At 39.0% G+C, this 25,920-nt stretch overlaps 2 protein-coding genes across 6 annotated transcripts in view; both read left to right on the top strand.

Moving 5' to 3' along the window:
• Positions 1 to 378: 378 nt before the first annotated feature.
• Positions 379 to 25,920, top strand: part of LOC122560324 (copine-1-like) — a 95,790-nt gene continuing 70,248 nt past the window's right edge. Inside the window, exons 1-2 of one of the 3 annotated variants that reach the window (XM_087994693.1) lie at positions 458 to 509; positions 15,736 to 15,821. The gene's annotated coding sequence lies outside the window, so the exon portion shown is untranslated. Of the gene's footprint in view, positions 510 to 1,078; positions 1,214 to 15,735; positions 15,822 to 25,920 lie in introns of those variants that run through there. The other 2 variants (XM_043710934.2, XM_043710937.2) reach the window with 2 other exon arrangements.
• rbm12 (RNA binding motif protein 12) lies at positions 414 to 23,294 on the top strand. Of its 3 annotated transcripts, none has more exons than XM_043710930.2 (3): positions 458 to 509; positions 15,736 to 15,821; positions 17,359 to 23,294. In XM_043710930.2, the coding sequence occupies exon 3, from the start codon at positions 17,384 to 17,386 to the stop codon at positions 19,886 to 19,888; it is 2,505 nt and encodes an 834-aa protein (XP_043566865.1). In that variant the 5' UTR covers positions 458 to 509; positions 15,736 to 15,821; positions 17,359 to 17,383; the 3' UTR covers positions 19,889 to 23,294. The 3 variants fall into 3 exon arrangements, with proteins under 3 accessions (XP_043566867.1, XP_043566865.1, XP_043566866.1); XM_043710931.2 differs by lacking the exon at positions 458 to 509 and adding an exon at positions 1,073 to 1,213; XM_043710932.2 differs by lacking the exon at positions 15,736 to 15,821 and having other exon boundaries at positions 414 to 509.

Genomic DNA, 25,920 nt, shown 5'->3' with positions numbered 1-25,920 from the left:
AAATTAGAAGTCTGCACCAAACGTGACGGGACTCGAACCCTTGACCCAAATCATCTCCCTGGAGTGACGCCATGCTGTCGGTAGTGGGCGGGGTCAGGCTCCTGTGGGGCGGGGCCAGTTACCGGTGAAAGAAAAACGCAACCACTAGATGGGCGGGGCCTATCCGCGAGACGTCAGGTAAAGGGCGGACCAGTTGGTGGCGACGTCAGACGCAGACACTAAGGGGCGGATACGGTCCGGTGACGTCGGAAATTGGGCGGGAACGGTTGGCGTTAACGTCAGACCCACATCCTAAGGGGCAGGGTCTACCTCGATGACGTTGTTTACAGTCGGCTTGGGGGCGGAGACGGTCGACGTCACACGCAAACGATGGGGGAGGGGTTGCCTCCTCGCCGCCATGTTGTTGAGGCTGAGTGAGGAAACGAGCGGGAGCGGGAGAGCAGCAGGGCGTCCGCTCGCTTAAACCCTCAGGCCCACCCCTAGTTAATCCTTTAGATCCCGTGTCACCGGTAAGGGCATCGCTGACTCGGCTTCCTGCGGCCGTGCGGGGCCGGGAATGAGTTGTGTTGTCTGTCAGTAAATGCCGCTGTTTCTCTCCCTCTCTCTGTAACTCCGAGCTCGGGCCTTTCGGCGGACCGAGCAACTAGGCCTCCCGCGGGAGTGCGCCCGGGTAGGCCTCTCCGCCAGCCCCCCCCCGCCACCTCCCTTCGGTCTCCCTCTGCTCACTGCTGGTTGGATTATTACAGTGAATGGGTTTTAGTTGAATTGAGTCTGAATCTTCGGTGGCTTGTGTGAGGGCGATGCAGCGCTTTGTGCGTGTGCGGGGGGCGGGAGCGGGACAAAGAGTGTGCATGCGCAGCAAGAGGGACCGTCGAAGGAATGCGGAGTTGGGGAGTGGGCGACGAGTCCTCCCAGAGCCCGGACCGGGGGAGAGATGTGGGTCTCTACCTTCCACACCCAGGGTCGAAGTGGGGGCAAGGGGGTAGTTGTGGGGAGGGTTCTTCCTAGAGCTCGGGCACACAGCTCAAATCACTCAGTACATACCTCTTGGGCTCAATTGTAATATTTAAAAGCAAGTGGTATTTCTGTCTAAAATCGAAAGGAGGATTTCAGAACCAACCACATACTGTTTAATCCTGAAGGCAAATTAAAACATTGGCCTTGTTTTTTCTAAACTGTTCAAGATCCAGATTTTGTCTCAAATATTCTGCAGGTATTTACTGGTTTCATTTTGTGGATACTGCACGTTTTTAAAAGTTGTAAAGGATACTTACTCTCAAAGTGCAATCTCATGTAATGAATCCCGTCTGATGATCTGCATGTGTTGGTCCATGGCTTGCTGATCAGAATTTCTTTTTGCTAAATGGGTCTGTGTGGAACAAATTGGATTGTTTTTTTTAGAATCATAAAGTAAAAAGAATGAAGTTTGAGCAGAAGGAAAATATTCTTGAAACGGTAGGGTGTTTATGCGCATTAACCTTGTTCATGTCAGGCTGGTTGGACCTGTGATCTTTTGATTTTTTTAGTATTGATTTGTATACTATTTGCATTTTTAACATTTTATTTTCTTTATTTAGGGCCTTGCTGTAAAATGGATGTCAGCCAGATCTGGTTTGTTTGTGTTGCTTGTTGTAAAACCTTGTTAGATTGTGTAATTTGTCACATCTCTTGTCCCTGAAGCAGTTTTGACCAAGTGCTATTTAGTTGTGTCTAGTGTCTATTCTGATAGTGTTACTCAGTTGCATATTATGTTAAGCACAAATTAAATTTATTTATGAACACATTTGTAACCCTGTTCTTGTGCACATTCAATCTAATAATTGAGGCATTAGATTGAGGCATTAGGTTTTGGTACTTGCCAGGTTTTCTAACATGTGCTTGGTGCTTTTGTTAACTAAATGTTAATGCATAAAAGCTGTGATGGTTTGGCTTTTAGTTAGTGATATGAATCTAATGCATCATACTATAAATGCTGAAGTACGGTAGTGACTCTTTTTGTAAACATCATCTGAAACCCGTTCAAGTACAACACTCCTGAAAATTAGAACAGAGCTGACAGCATTTGCACTACTACAGACTTTGTTTATTTTGAACTTGGGTGTATGATGTGGAAATATTTTGTGAAGATCATCCGTTGTTGCTGGCACAATTGTTTGTGATGTTCACCAAACAGGTATATCCCAGCCTAGAGACTGCAACTAGAGGATGAGCCTCTAATAATTTAGCTTTATTTTGTAGCCATGGTACTTGAGTGTTCATTTGGGATGTTAGTTAATTTTGAATCAACTTTGCCATTTTTCATTTGGTGTTGTTTTTTAATTGGCGTGGCCAAGTACAGTATCTTCCTTTTAATTCTGAACACTTAATGTTCTGTCTCCCAACATAAATATGCATAACCTCCAATGCTTTTAAATAACAATCGATTAGCATCTGGTAAATTCTGGTTGGTGCATACCAACATGATTGGATACTTTTAATAAGCTTACTTTTGTCACTAAGTTAACTATCTAAAATCCTAAACTGTATATTGGCTGAAATTTCAAATTGGAGTAATGAGGACTTTTAAACATTTTGTGGGGGGGAAAAAAATTGAGATGCCACTACTGAAAAGTAAAGTAAATTTCAGCGATCAAGAGTTTTAGAAATATTTTAAACTGAAAATATTAAAATTCCCTGATCGTAATTGTAGAAAAGATTAATTTTACACTGTTGCAAAAGCTCTTTTTAGAGATCCTAATGTATCACTTTATTTACTCTACCAATTTTCTTGTGTCTACTTACTAACTCAGCCATGATGCTACTGAATGGTGGAGAAGGCTTGAAGGACCAAACAATTTGCTGTTCCTCTTTCTTAGCCCTTTTGGTTAAAGTTTCAAGGCACGAATTGACTTCTCTTGCTTCGATTGGATGACCATCGATTCAACAAGTCTGATGTCAAGATTGGCAGGGCAATTTGACTGACTCCTTTCTGAGACTGTGTATTCAACAACCACTGTCCCAACTGCCCACTAAGATTTTGCCACTTGCTGACCTACGTGGTTGAAATGTACTATCAGTTTAAAACCTCATGACAGCTTGATCTTGTTTTTTTTCTTATCTTGACTATCCTGAGAATCTTCAGATTTTTAGAAGTTTCAATTTAAAAGGAAGTGTTCAAATCTTGTGTAACTTTATTCCCTCCTTCATTCCTTTCTCGTTCTCCCCATCTGTGTCTCATGCACACAGTTAAGTGAATTTGGAAAGTTTTCATACTAGTGGAGATCTGCTGAAATACAGTTGATCAGTCTCTGAAAATAGTATTAGATAAACATCTGAGCAAAAGGTACAGAGAGCAAAGCCATTGTTTAGAGGTGTTAGTTCCAAAGTGGAACTGGCGCAGGTATGCTGGGCTGAATGATGCCTTGTGCTGAAATTCCTATGCTGATAAGCACCAGGAGTTTGGAGACTTTAGTCTTGCATTGTGTGTTGATCTCTGAGGGCCTTAATGAAGTATGGTATGGAGTCAGGCTGTGTTATATTTTCCTTTTGCAGCTTTAGAAGCTATTTTAAATTATAAATTTTAAACGTGGTAAAACAGCCTAAAGCACAATCTTTTTATCTAAAGCACAGTTTTGTCTTAAGCATATCAATAGAATTATCATCTTTTCACTAATGTTCAACATGCTGAGTAGACCAATCTCAATCAAATTTTTGGTGGTTATGAATCCAGAATTAACTCTTAAATTGAATTCACTGAAATTTGAAAATGGGTGGGGCGTCTAACATGAAATTTGTTGAATATTTCTGCATTTTACGTTAAATACTGGTCTTCTGGATTCCAGTGTCAGTTTCAAAATTTAGCAAAGTCAACCAAAATATTGTGCTTTAGAACTAAGTATTAATTTGCAGGGCAAACAAGTTAGGTACGGTGAGGATGAGCGACATAATAGAAGACCTAAACACATTTGTCTCCAAAAGAAATGCTATTGGTACAATCCTTTTGTTTATTTTACAACTTTAAGAACTGTTTTAATGGGTTATCATGGACCACCTATTCCATTGGTGGCATTGTGGTTACTAAGGAATTTGTTTTGACAAACACCTTTTGTGTCTATGGATAAATTTTAAATAGGACATTAAAATAAGCTGAATCAAAACAATTACATAGGAACAGTGATTGTCCGAATATTGGATTGTTTGGCAAGATTGCAAGATCCCAATGCTTGGCTAAACTTTAATCCGACATTCAATTATCCAGAATTTGGTTAACTGAACGAAGTACTCCCTGCCAGTGTCCTTCGGATAATAGGTTCCTCATTTCTGAGTTTGATTCATATCTCCAGCATCCACAGTTCTTTTCTTAAAATGAATGTTCAGGCAATGGTGTGATTTAATATTAAAGTAAAGTTTTGGCCTCCCTGTGGTTTGAAAGTAAATATAGTTATCAGGAGGAATGTCCATAGTCTTGAGACCTGTTGTTTGCACCATTCCATCATACAATTTGTACGATCTTTTGATCTTTCTGCTAATACATTCTGTACCTATCTGCTTCTCTTCACTTCACCTGACAATGGGGCAGTACTCCAAACACTTGTGATTTCAAATAAACATGTTGACTGTAACCTGGTGTGGTGACTTCTGACCTTGTCCACCCCATTCCAACACCGGCACCTCCACATGACTGCAGCAGTGTGGAGGGAGTCTGCTTGCAAGTGATCCCTTTTCAGTTTTGTTTTCTCCTTGCTTCTTGAATACACCTGGTTGAAATGCATCTCCATGGTTTTTATAGTGGGCGGCACGGTGGCACAGTGGCTAGCACTGCTGCCTCGCAGCGCCAGAGACCCGGGTTCAATTCCCACCTCAGGCGATTGACTGTGTGGAGTTTGCACATTCTCCCCGTGTCTGCGTGGGTTTCCTCCGGGTGCTCCGGTTTCCTCCCACAGTCCAAAGATGTGCAGGTCAGGTGAATTGGCCATCCTAAATTGCCCGTAGTGTTAGGTATAGGGGTAAATGTAGGGGTATGGGTGGGTTGCGCTTCGGAGAGTCAGTGTGGACTTGTTGGGCCGAAGGGCCTGTTTCCATACTGTAATGTAATGTAATCTAATCTAATCTAGATGCCTCAATGGCCACTCTCCATGTCAGTGTCAGTAGGCTGGTCAGTTGTGGGATCTGCATTTCTGTATTAATAATGTTATTTCAGGGGCAGTTGCATGATGTTGCATGCAGGTGAATATATTGTGAAATCTGACTGTGATGAATCTGTTCGCTAAAAGTTATGTTGCAATTTTCTAAGCCTCCACCCACCAAACTATAATTTCTGGTTTGCTGAACCATACAACAAGGTTCTTATTAAAAGCAGATGCATGTAGTTCTGTTTAGGAGTAAAATAAGTGATGAGTTGCTTTTACTTGATAAGTTTTCTAGTTTTACACCAGGAGAAATATCAGTAGCACACATTTAAATTTTAAACTTTGTTAATGTTCTAAATGATGAATTGAATAGAATGATTTGAGATTTGATTAGAATTCTGATGTCAACCGTATTGTTAAACTTTGCCTGTTCAGCCTTTTTTTTAGGCATTTAATCCTGATCGCATGAATTATTTTGGTCCCAATTCTGCTTTCTAACTTGCTGGCAAGTGGCTCTAAAAGATAGATGAGGTATGTGCAGTACGATTTGGACTGAAAGTCCTACTAGTTTTTAAGTTCTGACTGGTAAGGGATACTGTGTGCTTTATTTGTTTTTGATGCAAAGTTTTGGCTTTTAATATTTAAAGTGTATGTTATATAATCTCCTAAAAAGAGTTATTGCTTTGCAATTTGCTTAAAAATTAATTTTTTTCCTCTGTTATCACTCCTTGAAAGAAATTATTTTCCCCATGGGTGAAATCTGATCTGATGCCAACATAAACCTGAAGTGCATCAACCTAATTTAGTCAATGCACCACATTATATTTGGTTTACTTGAATAAGCTTTAGCAGGGATGCAGCAATGCTCAAAAAGTTTCTGATAATGCTTCCAGGGATTAGAGATTTTCTTTGTGTAGAAAGAAAACAAAGATTATGACACAGGAGGTAGCCAGTTGGACCATTGTCTCTGTGTTGGTTACAAATGCTAGTCAGTTTAACATAGAACAAAACAGTACAGAACAGCCTTTTGGCCCCTGATGTTCCACTGGCCTGTGAACTAATCTGAGTCCATCCCCCTACACTATTCCACCATCATCTATGTGCTTATCCAAGGATTGTTTGTGTCCCTAATATGGCTGAGCTAACTACATTGGCAGGCAGGGCATCCCATGCCCTGACCACACTCTGAGTAAAGAACCTGCCTCTGACATCTGTCTTAAATCTATCAGCCCTCAATTTGTAGCTGTCATACAAACTGACGTCACCACCCTAGGCAAAAGACTTTCACTGTCTACCCTATCTAATCCTCTGATCATCTTGTATGTCTCTATTAAATCTCCTCTTAGCCGCATTCTTTCCAATGAGAACAGATCAAGTCTCTCAGCCTTTCCTCATAAGACCTTCCCTCCAGACCATGCAACATCCTAACCTTACCTTCTAGCTTTTGCTTCACAGCCCTATAAGTTCTGACACCAAGAGTTTATGTATGATAAGGATGTCTGCATCTATCATATTTTTGAGCAGAATTCCAGATCCTACCACCCTCTGCATGAGGGTATTTCTCCATTCCCCTTCCTGCTGCTAAGAATTCCTAAAACTTAGCCCAAGATCAGTGACTTTTCTACTGATGGAAGCAGTTTTTCTCTAGTTTGGTCCTTACAAAATTATTTACCCTAAAAAAAAAACCTCAAGGAGATAACCGAAAAGTAGGGACACTGAAAATACACGGCAGGGGGAGAACTGGAGCCCATAGTAGGATGCTTGCTAAAATAGCCTAGCTGGCAATGTGAAAGGAGCATATAGATTGGAGAATCTGGGGTTGTTCTTTGAGAACGTTTGAAAGAAGTGTTCAAAATCATGAGGGGATCTAGACAGTGGAATAGAACTAAAATAATGAAAAATAATCAAAATTAGGAAGGTTGTGCTGGGTGTATAAAACACTGAAATAAAAGCAAAATATTGTGGATGCTGGAGATCTAAAATAAAAACAGAAAATGCTGGAGAAAACTGAGCAGGTCTGGCAGAGAAGGAGTTATAGTTTTGTGCCCTATGACTTCTTTGGAACTAAGGTCCAGTGCTTTGTTTTATTTCTGTGTAAAATGTTAAATAGGCCTCAACTCAAATCCTGCATGCAATTCTAGTCACCACGTTATAGCAAGAAATAAGTTTGCCCTAGACAGTGACAGAGGAGATTTACCAGAATGCTGCTTCAGCTCGACAGCCTATGTTGAGGAAATATTGGCAGGCTGGGGTTCTTTTATTTGGAATGGTGAAGATTCAAAGGGGATCTGATAGTGGAGCATAGGTGGAATAAGAAGACACTTTTAGTAGAGGGGTCAGTAACCAGGGAGCATAGATTTCAGATGAGGAGTAAGAGCTAAGGGAGAGTTGAGACTTTTTTTACCCTGAAGGTGTTAGAGTCTGGAACTCTGCCTGAAGGAGTAGTTGAGACAAACTCTTTTAACATGTAAACATATTTAGAAATTTATTGCCATTGCCGTAGCCTCTGGGACTACAGGGCAAGAACTGGAAAAAGGGATTAATATTGTCAGATCTTTGAGAATGGATGTGGTGGGCTGAATGGTGTCCTACTCTGCTATAAATATCAGTGAGTCAAAGGTGACGACTTTTTTTAATGCAGACAGTGATTCAGACTATCTACTACCTAAGAGAATAAAGCAGGCCAAACTGATATTAAATGACCACTGTGCTGTAGCCATTCTGTTATTATGGGGGCAGTTTTGGTCCCCTTTTTTTAGAAGAGATGTCATTTCATTGGAAGGTTCTGTAGGATGATGGAAAAATTGTCTTGCGTACAAAGTATTCAATGGAGTTTAGAAGGATAAAAGGTGGTCTCACTAAAACATATTGGTTTCTGGAAGGCTAAATACTGATAGAATGTTTCCCTTCATGGATCTACAACCAGAGGGCATAGTCTAAGTGTTAAGGGTGCCAATTTAAGACTGAGATGAGGAGGAATTTCTTCTCTTGAAAGGTTTTTTAGAGTCTTTGGACTCCTTGCCTTGGAGCAGAGAATCCCTACAGTGCGGTTAGAAGCCATTTGTCCTATTGAGTCTACACTAACCCTCTGAAGAGTATCTCTCCCAGACTTAGCCCACTGCCCTATCCCAATAATCCTGAATTTACATGGCTAACTCCCCTAGCCTGCATTTCCCTGGACACTATTCAACAGTTTAGCATGGCCAATCCACCAAATTAGCGCATCTTTGTCTTTTGGAAGGAAAGTAGAGTACCTGGCAGAAACCATGCAAACTCCATACAGTCACCCAGGCTGGAATCAAACCTTGTTCCTTGGTGCTAACTACTATGCCACTGTGCTTCCCAGTATAGTCCTTGCATTAAGTTAAGGCTGAAAGAGATTCTTGAACAGTCAGGAATCCAAGGTTATGGGGAAAGAACACGAAAGTGCATGTGGGGAATGTCGGATCACCATGATCCTATTCAGTGGCTGGGCAGGATCAAGGGGTGTCCTTCTGTTCTTATGATATAGAATTTCAATCCCAAACAAATGTAGTTGACTCTAACTGATTTTTGAAATTGCACGGTAACTCATTCCTTTGTATCACCACCTTTGCATGCAATTATTGCCCATACATGCTTCGCCCAAAAGAACCGCATCCTGTGATCAAAACTAATCTCAGTTGCTGGTCAGTGTAGGTCACGTCACTGCTGTGGCAACTTTACCCCTTAAAAGGTCCATTGGATATCAATTGATGCAGCTTTTTGTTCCCTCGCCCAGCTGTCTTTGGTGTCTTTCCATTCCCTCCAATCCTCCAATTCTTCTGGTTACTTTTGGAATCCTTCAGCCTTTTTTAATTGAAGTCAGCACAGACTTTGGATTAAGTTTGAGACTATTAGGCTTCTGTATCTGAAGAGCCCTGTTTTTTATTTCATTTGACCAAAATGATTTAACTTTGTCATCCTCACTACCTGCCTTCTCACCTAGGGATGTGGGCCAAATGCAAATAAATGGTTCTAGTTTAGTTTGGAAAACTTGGTCAATATGGACGACTCAAGACTTAAGCGTCTATTTCTATGCTGTCTGATTCCATGTCTCTAACTGATTAAAGCTCACTTTTCAAGTGCAGTGCATTTTCTTTTTGAGATATAAGTAGCTTTAAAGGTGATCTTGGACTGTTTTAATGATGGCATTGAAATCTTCCATCATGAGGATGATTTTGAATATACAGCAAAGAAAATCAATTTTTCCTCCTACACAAAGGATATGAAAATGTGAACTAAATTTGAACTGTTACATTTCAAGTTGATGTTTGTTTTCAGGACTGATTCTGATTGTTTCCTTTTTGTTAGGTAGTGTTGTTTGCTTTGTTGATATTGGAATGGTCTTCATATCTGTTTCAGATCTGAAAAGGACAGATCATCTGTTTTCTGGTGGGATGTACATACTTAATGTTTTCAAGGTCATTGTGGCATTCCTAAGCAATAGGTTGATTTTTACAGTATTCTGTTCAGTAGCTTGTACTGAGAAACATTCAGAATCTGTATGAGACTTGAGTTTTAAATCTGTAGATTTATTTTTCAAATTGTGAAGCTTCTGGATTGTTTGTGTGTGAATTTGGTTTGTTAATTGTGGCTTTCAAAGGATTTGGCTTTCTGTATGTACCATATTACAATAGTGACTGCTACAATTTATTGCCTGTGAAGTAATTTGAGGCTTCTGGTGGTCTCGAGCACAGTGTTAAATAAATCTCTAAATGATTGAAAGTGGTGGTGTCTGTCCGTTTTGGAATGAAATGCATATTTATGTTTATTATATTTTATAAGGAATTGATAAAGGTGGAGTGGAAATTTGCAGCAAATGGGTGCTAGCAATTGTTTATATTGCTTTGTTGTGGAACAAATAATGCATCAGTTGTCTTGAATAATGGAATTGATCTAAAATGAGTCAACCTTTTGATTGAAGCTAATGATTTGGCAGGTCCGTTTTATTTTTTTAGGTCAAGTAGTATTTGCAGCAGAATTTTATTTGAGCTTGGAATTTATAAACTTTGATCACTTTGGTTTTGTTTTGGAATGATGTATCAAACAATACAAGCTGATTTAATGAACTAAAGTTTTGTGGCATTTATGGAGTTTAATTCTACTTAAAATGCTGGTGGTAAAATTGCAAGATCCTGCTTTCTTTGAACAGTGGTGGTGCAGTCTCTGCAGTTTTGAGAAAATGAATAAGTTGTGGTGGTATTCTTATCATTTCAGATAAGTGTATTTGAGAACTCAAACTATTTAGTACGGCAGATCTCCTGGATTATAAATATGTTAATTTTGTGGTAATTCTGCAAAGGTATGCTTAATTGTTCAAGGTATTGAATTTTTAACAAGGGCTTTTGTAAAGATTTTTGAATGTGTATTCATTGAAGAAGGTGTCTTTAACTGAATCCAATTTAAAATTGTGTAAAGCTTATTTTAAGTCTGCAGTTAAAAATGCTCTTTTCGAGTTGCTTACGTGAAGATTTAGTTTGTCTCTACAATTTGTTGCTGGTGCATGTTGTATTCAGAATTTTTAATCAGTTTCTTCTGGTTGGAAAATCTTGCTTCACAATAAATGATGATGCTGTTAGAATTTGATTGTGGTTTAGAACTTTTCAAAGGTGGTTATTTTGTCTCGTCATTCTGGGAAAAGTTCCTATTCTGTTTTCTCATTTTGTTTGTGTTGAATTTGTGTTGTATAGCAAGGTATTTTGGAACAGAATGGTGATTTACAGAGTTTAAATATGCAAATGTTTCTTAATCCTTCCTCTAAGTATAATTGTGCACTTTGTTGTGAATTGAGCTAATTGCCATTATCTTTGTTCACTGCTTTCATAACTGGCACTGCAATTCAGCTGAGTAAAGGCTATGGATGATTCCTCGCCTTGCATGCTTCTGGTTTTGTTTGTGGCAGAGAGATGGTAAATACCAGTGAACTGGTGTTCAGATTAATTTGTGTTTTGTTACCATAATGGTCTGTTTGACATTTAGCTGGGCTACATCACTTGCTTTTCCTGTTTCTTAGGCAATGATTCTGTTGCCTGTCCTGAACAAAGGAGACTTGATGGACCACATTGATTTTGCTGATTGCTATGTATGTGTATTGGCATTTGTTGAGTGACACATTTTAATTTTCACCTTACTTCCTTGTGGCCTTGCTGTGCTCAACTTGATGGGAGAGTCAGTCTCTCTCAAATGTTTCTGTAAACAGTTGGTGTAAATCTTCCCTGTGTGAGGTGGAGTTACATTCTTGTTGATGTTTATTAGCCACCCTCTGCCAGGATTGAAGTACTGGTGTCAGCCATGACATGATGGGTACCACTTTTGTCTGAGTCAAGATTAGTAATTGCTGTTTGTGAGATCTTGTTGTGTGAGTTGGCTGTTCTGTTTCCTGCATTTACACTAGTAATTGATTATGCTTTTAATTTTTGTAATCCGCTCTAATGCACACTGGGATGTTCACTATAATTGCATTTTGGTTTTCCACAGCCTTCACATGAAGCAATATTTGGTATGCCTGTTGGCTCAGTTTTGCTAAATCCAGAGATAATCTGGAATAATGCATTGAAATGAGAACTGAAAGAAAAAAAATCAGAGACAAAATATAAATGCTGGAGATGTTCAGCAGGTCTAGTATCGCCTTTATTACACTTGTTTTTAATGGGGTGGAAATCTTAAGCTGGTTAAATGGCCAGATCTGCACTTGAGCAAGAAGCAGTAATTTTGTTTCATTGTACATTGAATGTAAATAACCACATTAAAGTGCAACAGCTACAAATTTGGAGTAAATGCATGTGCTCTATGACAGGCCTACTAATGGATTGGCCAGTCTGGCTGTGCTGACTGATGCAGTGGATGTTTGCATAAGGAGGAGTATTTTGTGTAGTTGGATTTGGTTCACAAGGAAATGTATTGTCATTCTGGTTAGTGCAATGATGGTAGAGCCCTACAGGGTAAATTGCATTGATGTGACTGACTTTAATAAGCAGTTGCCTTGATTTGTCCTTGTAATGTGTATATGTCCTCCAAGGTTTTGCACCTTGTACCTGTTTTCTGGATACAGCCATGTTTGGAAAGTCAAATCTGTAGTAGAATCTGTAGGTGCTTCACACAATTGATGGTGCATGGATGATTTTTTTCATTTTTTTTTTACATTGCTGAAATTCTTGGTATAGTTGTAGTAACCTAAGGAAACCTGGCTGCACTTAGTATACTATTACAATAAAAAAAAATTGGCAAGAGTTTACAATTTTGTGTAGTATGCTGGAGCAAAGTTAACTTAGTCCTTATACAGTTATTAACTACTTAATCTAGCAGTTTTTTGAAAAACGTCTTTAACCACAAAAATTGGTATTCCGTGTTTAATAAGTGACAAAAGAATGGCATAAAATCATTAATTTATGGGGTTATGGTGCTTCCCCTTTAGAACATCCAGTACTTAACACTATGGAATCAACAAGATATTATTTCTTCACATATAAATAATTGTTAATTACTGAAGAAAATGTTATCATTTTCTTTTACCAACATAGGTTGGTCTTTTGAGGTGTTCGCACTGTTCCTGTTCTTATAACTTTTTTCATTTCTAGAACTTGGGTGATAAAAATCAAATTGGGTATACAGGTTAAAATTCAGACTTTTAATTTTCTCAGATTCCACTGCTTTGTAAAAAATTTAATTAAAGTTATCTTTTCAAGGTGGCAGAATTGATGCTAAATTGGCAGGTTCCCTTCTGCCTCCAGGATGACTGATGAAGGAAGTGGAATTGCCATGCCCGTGTTCTTGGTTAAATGGAAGTTACTTTGTGTACAGGATAGAAACTTTATTCAGGGTTTGGCAGTGTCACATCTGATCGGAATTCCTTTTAAAAGAAACTTCAGTGATCCCTGTTTTAATCACTGAAGGGCATACATGGAAAGAAGCCAGTCAGTTTATCATTTCAGTTTCTGCTGCACTTTGGGACTATTTCCAATACAGTTCCCACACACTCTTGAAAGCACACACAACAACTATTACTGACTTAGCTTCAAACTCACTTTAATAATGCATTCGTGTTCTAACAACATTGAGCATGAAAAGCATTTATCTAAGCATCATTTTTTTAAGACCAATGTTCTCTATTTTAGGCTTATTTGTTTAATGTATGGAATTATGACAGTAGAACAAACTAGACGGGATTTGGTAATGTTAGGAAAATAGTTTTGTATCATTAAAATAGGGGAGGTAGTTAAAAATCTTCATACATCGTACTGTAGTTTTGTACTGTACATTGAAGTTCTAGGCATATAGAAGCCAAGTACTACTGGTACTCCAAATCTGAAACAAAGTGCTGGAAAAACACAGCAGGTCTGGCAGCATCTGTGGAGAGACAAGTTGAATTCATGTTTCAAATTCATTATGAACAAATCATACTGGACTCAGTGTTAACTTGGTTTCCCTCACTACTGTGAAGTAAAATTTCACTTCCTAGGTTGCATTGAATGTTTTTCCACAGCCATTGAGGATGTGTAGGAGCCTGGACCAATGAAATTTTTGAATCTCTTGCTCGGGCTTGTTAACTCTACCACATGCTGCCACTGACAGAAAGCCTTGTGTGCACCTCTAGAATGATCTTTAAGAGCATGTCACTGTATCTTGTACAAATTTTAGTTAACATTAGTCAGGATATGAGTGTAGGGGCAAAGGTAAGATGGAATCTAAGGTCTTTTGTCTGATTCTTGTTCTCTTAACTGAGTCACACGTTAAATGACTTGCCATCAACTTCATGATTGTTTTGTCTATCTCAATCCTATTTCAAATAGCGATTGTCCATTTTGTTTCTTTATATTTACTGGTTAAACAAAAGGGTAGTCCAAAAGGTGCTCTGCAAAGAACATATTGCATCTACCCACATAATCACATTATATTTAGCAAAAGTTTAAATTTCTAATTGTTACTTCTGATGATATGGATTCTCACTGAAACACACACAGTTTTTCACAATTTCTATTCCTCACGGCAAATCCCTAAACACATTCTCAACCTGAAGCAACACTAGCTATTGGTAATAATATTACCAGTCAGCCAAGAGCTTTGTAACAGACATTTTTTTTCAAAGTACTATGGTGAGTCTAAACTCTGGGTTCAGATGATGACTGTAATTCAAGTTTCATAACTACAGCTATTGCTTTAATGAGATTGTTGTCTTATATTATCAGTCCTAAACCTAATCCTTATCAAAGTCACCCCAGTTAACTGTTCATTCCCTATTATGGTCTTTTATATTCGGGGCAATTTTTACACATTGGGTAAATGCTTTTGAGCAATTAGCTTCTTGTGGAATAATTCAGCATAATACAGGAATTCTCAAGTCAATTTTAATGCATGACTTCTAAACTATTTACATCATGAAGCTAAATTGCCTTTTACCACAATATTTTTCATGAACCATGTTACTCTAAAAATTGACAAACCTAATGATATACCTGAACATTTACATTGTAAATCAAATGATTGTTAATAGCATACAATTTCTCCCAACCCTGGCCAGTGAATTTCAGAAATTTTGGAGTCAGATTGCAAGCATTTTTTTTTTGTTTTTAAGGTAAATTTATACAGGTGAAGATTTGTAGTTTAAAAATCTCTTAGCTTGTTAAACTGTGGAGTATTTGTGGAAGTTTCTCTTGGTATGGTAACAAATTGCAAATAGATTGCTTGTATTAGATACTGGTCAATGATGTTTCTAAATAGGTAATGGTCATACATTGTAGAAAGCCTGAACTTTTCTTTGGTAGAATACATCGTCCCTCACCTCGTTGCTGTGGACAATGTCACAAGTCTTCTAATTTAAAATCTTCATGAACATAATATAGTTATACAACAGTTATTAAATCCAAAGTTATCTGTCATCTACCAAATTCAAATGCCAAACCTCATTGCTTCAAATTAGGAAGTGTGTATTGTTCCAAATTGTTGTAGCTCAGTGTGAAATAGCTGAACCATACAGACCAGTGAAGTCCCAGAATTAATCCCTATTCTTCAGAGCTTATCTTAATGAGTGCAATAGAAGGGTGCTACTCTTGGGATAGTAAGCAGCAGTTCTTGTAATAGCAAGAACTTGGCTGTTGTCCATTAATCTCTGGAGGTTGTGTGCATTAGGCCATAGTGGGTTTGTGTTTGGCTGTGTCAGCAAGGTTTGCTAACTTTTCTGACCTCTCTGGTCTAGAATTATGCTAGTATGGCTACTTGAGTAAGAAAAAGGAAGGTCCCAGGCATCCATGGAGTTGTACTGCATTGAAGATTGAACTTCGGAAAAATCTTTTCACAAGTTTCCATGAAAAGAATCCAGGGAATTCTCTTTTGCTGAGTAGCCTCCTATTTCCTGTGTTGCTTCCCCCCCTCAGTTGGCTATAGAGACTTGATTATTGCCTTGAATTCATAGTCTCCCTTTATATTTCGCTAGGGGAGATTTGATGGTTAATGTTGCATAACATGGAAAGTTGAGGAATTCTGAAATGTTCAGCTTGAACTGATTCCACAAGATGTGGTCTTACGTGGTGACATTCATGTACACGCCAACAGGCTGATTACTTTGCGTATTGCAGACATTGATTTGTCATCCCGTTTATTCTTTCTGCAGTCTGTAAAGTTGGTTTAAATTGGTTGACAACAGGATTGGCTGGTGTCCTCAGCTGCTTAAGGGAAACGCCACTGTTTTGGTTACAGGTAAGATTCTCTTCTGTACAGGTTGTTTTAGATATAGAATTTTAAAATTGATGCAGGCTCCAACTTAGTTGCATTAAAATTTTGAGCTGAAACATTGAGATTTACAATTTTAATTGGTATTTAGTAAAAGGGCATTTACCTTGAGGTTTGGTAGATTAACATGATTTAAATATGTCAGACTCCAGTTTATTGGCTATTTTGTTTGAAGATTTTTTAAAAATTCAGACACATGACTCTGTTTTCAGCTGTAAATTCTGTCTGCAGTGCTCTTTATTGGCATTGAATTTTAATGTTTGATCTGCAACATTGTTATTCAGAAGTGTTAAGTTTGCAAAGCCATGTGTCCTATGTTCAAAATTTGCAGAATTGGCTATTAGCATGGAATGAGCACAGAAACAAACCCAGAAGAGTTGTGTATCAACTAAACTTGAGTTTGCTTACTGTAGTAGTCTGACTGTTGCAAATTCTGGTATGCTTTACAAGCTGAGATAGATTTGAAATCTGAATTGTAGTTTACTTGTTTTTGCATTCACATTCAATATTGTAAATTGCAATGTATCTGTAAGAAGGTTTGACATTCAAAGAAACATATGCCAGAAATGTCAGATTTGATTTGCATGCTAAAAACACTGGCTAGACCGCATCATCTTTCCACTCTGACTTGTCCTTCTGCTTGTTGAACAATCAGTATTGGACAAGCATAGCTTCACTCCACTTAATAGTACTGATTTTCTGAACACTTGTCTTTGAACAGCACTACAAAACCCTTCCCATGCAGCTGTCTAAGACTGAACTAGACCATTCCTCTCCCCATCTGACTGCCTGCCTGCCTGCTTCCACAACCTGCATCAGATATCAGCTGGAAACTCCATTTGTGCCTTTGTTACCTCTAGACATGACTGTTGCTCCCCAACTGTAAATCATGACCCCTGTGCTTGCTGACTTATGTTGAATCTGGGTCTGGCAATAACTCAATTTTAAAAATTCTTCACCATGTCAAATTGCTTTGATACCACCACCTCCTACATGTAATTAATCCATCACTCACTGACCCCTCTAATTCAGGTTTCTTACTGTCCCATCTTTGGTAGCTGACTGTTCAGCTTCTAGATTCTGTAGTCTGCATGTTCCTTCCTGAGCAAAGCCTCTTTCATTTCTCACTCTTTAAAATCTAGTAATTGACCAACCAAGCTTTTGGTTATCTGTCCTAATGTCTCCTTATGTGGCTTAGTGATGTATTTTCTTTGGTAAAGCTCGTATTGGTCTGTTATTATTTTGTAATAAATGCAATTTGTAGTGGTAAAAGGAAGTATCTTACTGTTGTGGTTTCTTAATTGCTGAGCAATTAGTATTATGCAAGTTGGACTTATTCATGCAATGTTGATTTAAAATCCTGTCTTAAAACTGGTACAATATCTGCAAGAAGTTGGTTTTCCTGTGATGGCTTATATTGTATGCTAAGTACATTTTTACATTTCTGGTTAGGCTGGTTTTGTTCTAACAAGTCTGACGTAGTTCGTGCCTTTCTCGTCTGCAGGTGGTTGTTATTGATTGTGCTCAGCATGGCCGTGGTCATCCGCTTGCAGGGTCTCCCCATTGTGGCGGGGACCATGGATATCCGCCACTTCTTCTCTGGATTAACCATTCCTGATGGTGGTGTGCATATTGTAGGTGGTGAACTTGGTGAGGCTTTCATCGTTTTCTCCACAGATGAAGATGCACGGCTTGGTATGATGCGTGGTGGGGGTACAATTAAAGGATCCAAAGTATCACTCCTACTCAGTAGTAAAACTGAAATGCAAAATATGATTGAGCTGAGTCGTAGGCGTTTTGAAACTGGTAATGTGGATATGCCACCAGTCGGCTCAAGTAGACCAGGTCCAACTAGTAATACTAGTATTACTGCAAGGGGTAATTTACCTACAACTATGCCTAACTTAAACACTCCCACTATGGTCACTACAACCTCCTCGTTACATGAGAGCGTAGGGAATAAAAATGTGCCCACCTTTTCTGCTGCCAGCATGGGAAGTACACCCTCGAGCCTCAATCCCACTTTTAGCAGCCCTGGGTTTACCATGGGTTCAACTATAGCCAGCACTATGCCACCACTGAATACAATAAACTCCGTACCACCTTTACCACCACTTCCTCCTTTACCTACAATGCCATCACTGCCACCTATGCCTTCAATTCCTCCAATTGGTATCCTGCCACCAGTGCCTCCCCTTCCTCCTATAGCACCTCTCGCTCCAATTCCTCCCATGCCACCTATACCTCCAATACCAAGCTTACCACCCATGCCCATCAATGCAGGTAGTACTCTTCCTCTAGGAAGCTCTGGGCCCAGTGGAATGAATGGTTCTGGGTCTACATTAGGCATCAGTAATAGTGTAAGTTCCATGTACATGGGTCCTCTAGGTTCATTAAATCCACTGCACCCCATGAATTCCCATAGTTCAATTAACAAAGGGCCACCACCAATTAAGTCTGATGATGTGTATGCCCATATCTATGGGATGCCATATACTGCGATGGAATCAGATGTAAGGGAATTTTTTCATGGACTCCGAATTGAAGCAGTGCACATGATGAAAGATCATCCAGGTCGCAATAGCAGAGATGCAATGGTGAAGTTTTATAGTTCCTCGGATACATTTGAGGCTCTGAAGCGACATGGAAAAATGATGATGGGCCAGAGATTTGCTAATGTATTCCCTGCAACAGAGAGGCAGTGGCTCAGTACTACTGTTGGCTTTAGTACACCCAAAAGCATGGGCCCCCCACCTTCCATTGGGCATTATGGACAGAGCCTACCTCCATTTCATACATCTCGGTCTGAATCTCCAAGCAAACGTGAACGATCACGATCGCGCTCCCCTCATGATAAGGAGTTCTGCGTTTATTTGAAAGGCTTGCCATATGAGGCTGAAAATAAGCACATCATGGAATTCTTCAATAAACTGGAACTCATAGAGGATAGCATCTACATAGTATATGGACCAAGTGGAAGAGCAACAGGTGAAGGCTTTGTAGAATTTAAAACTCACACTGATTACCAGGCAGCTTTATGTCGCCACAAACAGTACATGGGCAGTCGCTTCATCCAGGTTCATCCAATTACTAAAAAAGCGATGTTGGAGAAGCTAGAAAATATTCAGAAGCGAGCACACAACTTTGTGCAAAATGAGCAGAAGAGAGAAGTAACAGTGAAAACTGAGGAAGTGTCTAGTTCACCAAAAATATGTGGTCATATATGGAATATCCCTTATAATGTAACCAAAAGCGATGTGTTCCAGTTTTTGGAAGGTATTGGACTAGCAGAAAATGGTGTCCAGATTCTTGTTGACTCTAATGGCCAAGGGCTTGGGCAGGCCCTTGTACAGTTTCTAAATGAAGAGGAGGCACAGAAGGCTGAGCGACTGCATCGCAAGAAGCTAAATGGACGTAATGCATTTCTTCAACTGATTACTCTTGAACAAAAGCAAGAAATGGAAACAAATCCACCATTTCAAACCAAGAGCCAGAAGAATCCAAACCAAGGGAGCCTTGATCCTCCTTTCCTCCCCTGTGTTGGAGGTGACAGCATTTTCTCACCAAGTGTCAGTTCAAGCAATCTTAATGGCCCTGTACCACCATTCAACCCTGTTAGTAGCTTTAGTGGATCGACTAACATGTTTGGACCAGGGCCGAGTCCTGGATCAGGGGTCAGTGTTAGTATCGGTGATGGCCCAACAGGAGGGCCTGTATTTGGAAGCAGCAGTGTCACTAGTTTTCCAGGAGCAGGTGTTGAGCCAAGGGTTGCAAGTGGTCCTTTAACTACCAAAAGCCCAACAGTGGTTAAAGTGCAAAATTTGCCCTTCAAAGTATCTGTGGATGAAATTTTGGATTTCTTTTATGGCTATCGTGTGATTCCCGACTCTGTGTGCTTGCAATTCAACGAGCAAGGCATGCCTACAGGTGAAGCAATGGTTGCTTTTGAATCCTGCAATGAAGCAATGTCAGCTGTCGTTGACCTGAGTGATAGACCAATGGGATCCAGGAAAGTGAAACTTGTCTTGGGATAACTCCAAATTCTAAATCAAGGTTGTAGCTTTGTGTAGGCTTCCCATAAGCTTAGTTATTTAATATGGAGGTTATCTGAACTTCTGGCCTGAAACTTGCAAGTGTTTGCAACTGACTCTTTGACCCCCATTATTTGGAATCTGATGAAAATATTTAGATGTCCAGTGGAAATTGTAAATGCGCCACTGATAGTGTAGACCTAGCAGAAATGGATGTTTTGTGTAGATCCATGAAACTGTTAGCTTCCTCATACTTAGGCAACCAGACTATGCACAGATGCATATTAGATGCTAATGTAGCCATGATTCTTTGTTCAATGCAATCATTTTAAGTTTTGGCACCCTGAATGTTAAGTGGATAGAAGCTCTGTCCTTGGCAACTTTGGCAGATAATTAACCTTGCAAGTTAAAACTGAGAGCTAAACCTAGGTTGGACATTGATGTAAATTATAGTATTTTGTGCACTTGGGTTTCATTGTCAGCTGCCATTAGACACAGTGAAAATAGTAGGAACTAGGGTACAAGTAAGTTGAAAACTCAGTTCTTAATGTGCATGTTGACCCTTTGTTCTGGGCATGGTATTTTCTTTTCAAAACTTTTGAGTTTGAGAGTAGCCATTCTCTCCAATCTCTGTATATAACACAGCATATTGCAGGTTAAGTTGTTTCACTTCCGTGTTCAATTTGAACTTGTGCTATTGTGTGACCCAAGGCTTGATATCATACTGTTTATGGAGCTCATTTGTGTGCTAGTTATCTATTTGTTCTGCTAGTACCCACACTGTTCACATTAATGCTGCAAGGGTGGTGAAATCAGTTCGGAGGAACTCTTTTCTTTTTTTTAACCACTACAGGCTGCCAGTTTCTTGCTGTAGAATTTGGCTAATGCAAGACTTTTAACGCTGATGCACTTAGTATAATTTCTGCATTATACTTTTCTAAAATTTTGTTATTTGCTGGTTTGTAAAGGTGTACAAAAAATCCTTGTAAACCCATTCAAAGATCGAATGAATTCTTGTAACAGTGTTTTTTTTTTAAATGCAAGCTGCAACTGTATTCCTTTCTGGCACTGGGAAATGCTCATTGTATTCATGCCAGCATGCAGTGCTAGTCGAGATTTAGAGTAACTAGCATTTTGAAATGTATTTGTAAGCAAATGTATGCTGGATAGAGAGTGCCCTGTTTTGGGAAATATTGTACAGCCTTGTTAATGACCCAAGCCTCAATAATCCTACTGTATCATATCCGTAAGTTTTTTTGTAAAAGATACAAAATGAATCAGTAAAAGTGTGATGCTGTTTTTTTAACTAAAAAGACAATGCGTATTGCTTATTTGAATTTTTGATGTGTTTTTGCAATGATGTTGAGGAGATCTGAAACGTATGCAACACTACATTGTATAGTGAGAAAGGACTTTTATTGGTTCACTGAGCATCTGTAACTGCTCCCAGTGCATCTTGGGATATTCCATCTCTGACTTTCAGTTTTGGGTTTTCAATCCCACAATGTACTGTACCAGTAGAATTTAATGTTTGATGCAGTAGGGCGGGATTTGGAACAGATTGGTCTTAATTCACAAGAGCACAGATTCAGCTCCCACACAAAATGGGTTTCAAAAGTAGCCAATATTGTAATGAAATTGACGGTAATATTGAGTGGCAATGTGACTCTCCATTCTTGCTGATTGACCCATGAACCAAATTCAACTCAAAACTAGATTGAAGTCTGCTCAGTGAGCTAATGTGAGAAGTCCCCATAAACTACTTGTAAGTAGCATTGTAAGAACTGCATTGTTCTTTGTGTGACCTGGATTTCTGCTGTTGCAACATATTAAGCATCTTTGTACTGGTACAGTTGCATTTGAAGATCGCCTTTGTAATTTGCAGACTGATAAATTTTGCATTTACATCTATTTGGTGAGATCAGTAGGAAAAATGTTGAACTGAACCATGATGTAAAAGAACACGTTGTACATACGCCGTTATCTTCAGTTTTTTGTCAATAAAATGCATTCCGTGATGAATAAAGGAAACAGCTCTTGTAGGTTTAGATATAAAACCTTGTATTGCTTTTAAAAGAGAAATGGCCAGACAAATGGCAAATTTGGTGGCTTTCTTTTGTTTTTCCAATGTTTGTGCAACATAAAGAACATTTTAGTATATCTGATATCTGAATCTGATGGCTTGTTGGTAACAAAGTTGTCCAATACTGACTTAAATGGATGAGAGGACCACAGTTACCTGTCTGATTTTCCTCATTGATCATCTATATTTGAAATTTACCTCATTTCAGAAGAAAACTTATATGCAACAGTATTTTCAATGAGCAGCTGCAACAGTGAAATTCCATATTAAAAATCCTTCTACTTTAGTTCTTCAAGGAATTGAGAATCACATCACAGTTGGGGATCAAAGTGAAATTCTCTAAATATAAAATTTCCCTCTTTACAAGGTCCCTTTGGCAGCATCTCATTCCCCCACCCCCTGCCAAACAAGAACCTTTATAATGTTTGCTGCTTCCTAAAGCAGAACAAAGCCCATTTTGCTTTTTCCCACTTCCTGCAAAAAGAGGTAGTGATTCAAAAGAAAAACTCTAATGATTGTTGGGTTAGATTTGACTTTAACTGCAGGAGACTATTAGATACTTTTCCTCCAATTAGTTTTTTTTTTAAGAATAATTATTTCCTGTCTCAAGAGAATGAGATTTTTGTCTGGCTTGTCTTTGTGGTATATACTCAATTTATTTTCAATCTTCAGAAAAATTGTGCATACTTGGAACTAGAGTGTTTTGTTCTGTTGCTCTTGCACGACCCTTAAACCGCATACATAAAATGGCAAGTGTAACTCATTGTCTGACTTGTCAAAATTGCTTGGTGTCTAATTTACTTTGCTAACTCATTGCCATTTTGACATTGCTTTAAGGACACTGGTGTGTTAAAGCTCAACATTATGCTGATCACATTGCATATACAATTTGCAATATGCGGTCTTTTCCAAAGAATCAGTGGACCTTCTGTGCACAAAGTACAGTTTGGCTTCATTGTTAACATTCATTTGTCGGTGGTGCTATGCATTTATATTTGTGGAACATATTGTAGGTACAACTTCAAAAAAATGCATTGCTTGTATAGTGGTAAGTGTAGTGCTTTGCAGCTAATGTTCTGATGTTGATAATCTGCAGAACAGGCATCAATTTTGAATACAACTGCATTTTTCTGTATTTTTCATCTTGTGTTCATTCAATTTAACTGTTAACTTTGGCACAGAAAGGCATCTCTGTTTTAGAAACTGGGATGATTTTGTAAAACTGGTTATTTTCCAAATGATCTTGCATTGGCTCTAATGATTTTCTTAATATTCTCAAATGTCCATAGTTGGAATGTCATGAAATAAAGGCTCATGGTATTTGAATTTTTGGTTGTGTTGCGCAAATGGTTTAAATCACAGTTGGGTGCTTTAGCGAACATTATTTGAGAGGGGTGACCTTGCAAAGCCATTTCTTTATTTGGGCAGAGGAAACTCGCCACTTACATTTTGGGCCATCTGATTATTGACTTATGCTTTTGATTGGTGACCCACCTTTGCAAATACTTCTATTCAGTGGTGGTGCAAAATAATACATTTTTGATTCTCAAGCAGTAACTCATTGAAAGTCAGGTGTCTGCAGAAATGTACCAAGTTAATGTACAGACTGAAATATTTGTGTGAAGAAAGCTGCTGAGGAGTGGATGTATCTGCATGATGCTCCTTTTCAATCACATGACACATAGTTGATGCCATCATGGTTGAGATCTTTGATTTTTACCTGGCTACAATCTGCAGATTCTGCTGCCTCCATTTGATGATTAAGTGCAGAGATCAAACTTGTAAAGTCACTGCCGTGATAACAACTTGGAAAAGGTAGGTTGATGCCTGTTTGGAAAGGAACAAAGTGGTTGAATAAATCCACTGGTGGATTAATTTATGTTTTGGTGTGCAGATATCTTCTGATTTGTTCTCTGTTGTGACACTTGCAAGGTTGCATTTTATTTGCACAGCTTTAGTTGCAGTTGAGTCTTTTAGAAATCATTACAACTGAATGGCTTGTTAGGCTGCATGGAAGGACATAAAAAAATCAGCTGTTGTGAAATTTTATAGGCTAGACAGTTGGAGTTGTAGACTCCCTGTATCCCGAAGAACAATTTGGACACTATTGTCTGGAAACACATGACCATATTAGGTGCCATTTTACACTTACTGGTCTTATTGAATTCAGTTATATAACTTAAGTGTGATACACAAGTGACCAAAATTACACACAATTCTCCTATGTACCTCTTTAGAGGCTAATTTCAGAGGGGCATTAATAGGGTTTAGGCTAATTTCCCATTTCTTGATCAAAATATGATATTGGGGAAATGGTCATCATGCCTGTTTTCGTTTCAGGCTGATGTCAACATTTCAACCTCGACTTCAAGTATCTTTCTTGGTGTTGCCTCTACCAAATTTGCCCTGTCAGATCATATGTTTATAATCTTCGTACTAAGAATTCAAACACTCGGAGAAAGAACTAGTTTGAGGCTTACCTTAAATTCTTCGGATGCTGCCTGAACTGCTGTGCTCTTCCAGCACCACTAATCCAAAATCTGGTTTCCAGCATCTGCAGTCATTGTTTTTACCTTGCCTTAAATTATGTTTACTTCAGCCAGAAGGAAGAGCTCATGACACACACACCTCTTGTTTGGTGCAATGTTTAATTTCCAAAGATGGTAGGATGGTGTGGCCAATCTATTCCGCTCGACTTTGTGTTGTCAACATACCAAGATATCTTGAAAGCAAGTTTTCTGGTTGTGCAGACTTTCCATTCTACTTTGACATAAGATTTCCAGAGCTATCATTGCAGAAAACCAATTTACATTGCTGTTATGTATTCCAAAAGCCCAAATGCCCTATAAAATGCTTAGTAGTTTGGGCTCAGTTGAAATATTTTGATTGTAACTTTTTTAAACTTATTTTTGACTCTGCAAGTAAAACATCATCAGTGTTCTTGTTCTATTAGATAGTTTGCTGGTCCATTGTTGTCATCACACTACACCTAAGCAATATTTGTTCTCAATCAAATTAGATTTTCATAGTAGAAATGCTTTCCTTTTAATCGAGTGTTGGCTTCACATTCTTTGTTATTCAGGCACAAAGAAAACACATCTTTGCCTTAAAGGTATTCTAACTTCAGCAGCAGAAGCGTGACTCCCAACTGTCCAAATATAACTAACTTTGCATGGAAGTGCCTCTAATGGAAGCTTTTGAGTGAGTGTCAAGAGTTTTTAGACTGCAGTTTTCTCCTTCCTCAGGCACGTTCTTTGCTGTGATTCCCTACTCTGTCATTTCCCCTGCTCCTTCACTTGGTAGCCAGTCGCAGTTAGCGCCATAGAATTGTACAGCATGGAAACAGTCCCTTTGGTCCAACTGACCAGATATCCTAAATTAATCTAGTCCCATTTGTCAGTATTTGGCCCATATCCCTCTAAACTATTCTTATTCATATACCTATCCAGCTGCCTTTTAAATGTTGTAATTGTACCCACCTCCACCACTTCCTCTAGCAGTTCATTCCATACATGAACCACCATCTCAGAAAATAATGTTCCTTTTAAATCTTTCCCCTCACATCTTAAAACCTATGCCATCTAGTTTTGGACTAACCTACCCTGGGGAAAAGACATTAGCCATTCTTCCTATCCTTGCCCCACATGATTTTATAAACCTCCTCAGTCTCTGGTGCGTCAGTCTTTCTCTATAGCTCAAACCCTGCAGCATTATAGTAAATCTTATCTGAATCCTTTAAAATTTCACAGCATCTTATCTATATACCAGAAATGAACACAGTTGCCAAGGGAAGGTTGATTGCAAGAGACTCCTATCAGTAGGTACCCCAGTCTCTCACACTCAGCCTCGGCTCCTGTGGTTAAGCAATCTGTAGCAGTACTCACCTGGTTAAAATTAGCTCACCAGTGCACTCCAATGACCACCTCGGTCCGCTGGATCTGCCTGTTACTGG

The sequence above is a fragment of the Chiloscyllium plagiosum genome, unplaced genomic scaffold (assembly GCF_037043375.1).
Source record: "Chiloscyllium plagiosum isolate Xiang-an unplaced genomic scaffold, Cpla_swu_hap1 HiC_scaffold_15, whole genome shotgun sequence".
NCBI lineage: Eukaryota > Metazoa > Chordata > Chondrichthyes > Orectolobiformes > Hemiscylliidae > Chiloscyllium > Chiloscyllium plagiosum.
The sequence above is the reverse complement of the archived record's forward strand: the minus strand, read 5'-3'. Positions and strand labels throughout refer to the sequence as shown.

Coding starts and splice junctions, on each gene's coding strand:
- rbm12 (XM_043710932.2), top strand. CDS start 17,384: ATGGCCGTGGTCATCCGCTTGCAGGGTCTCCCCATTGTGGCGGGGACC.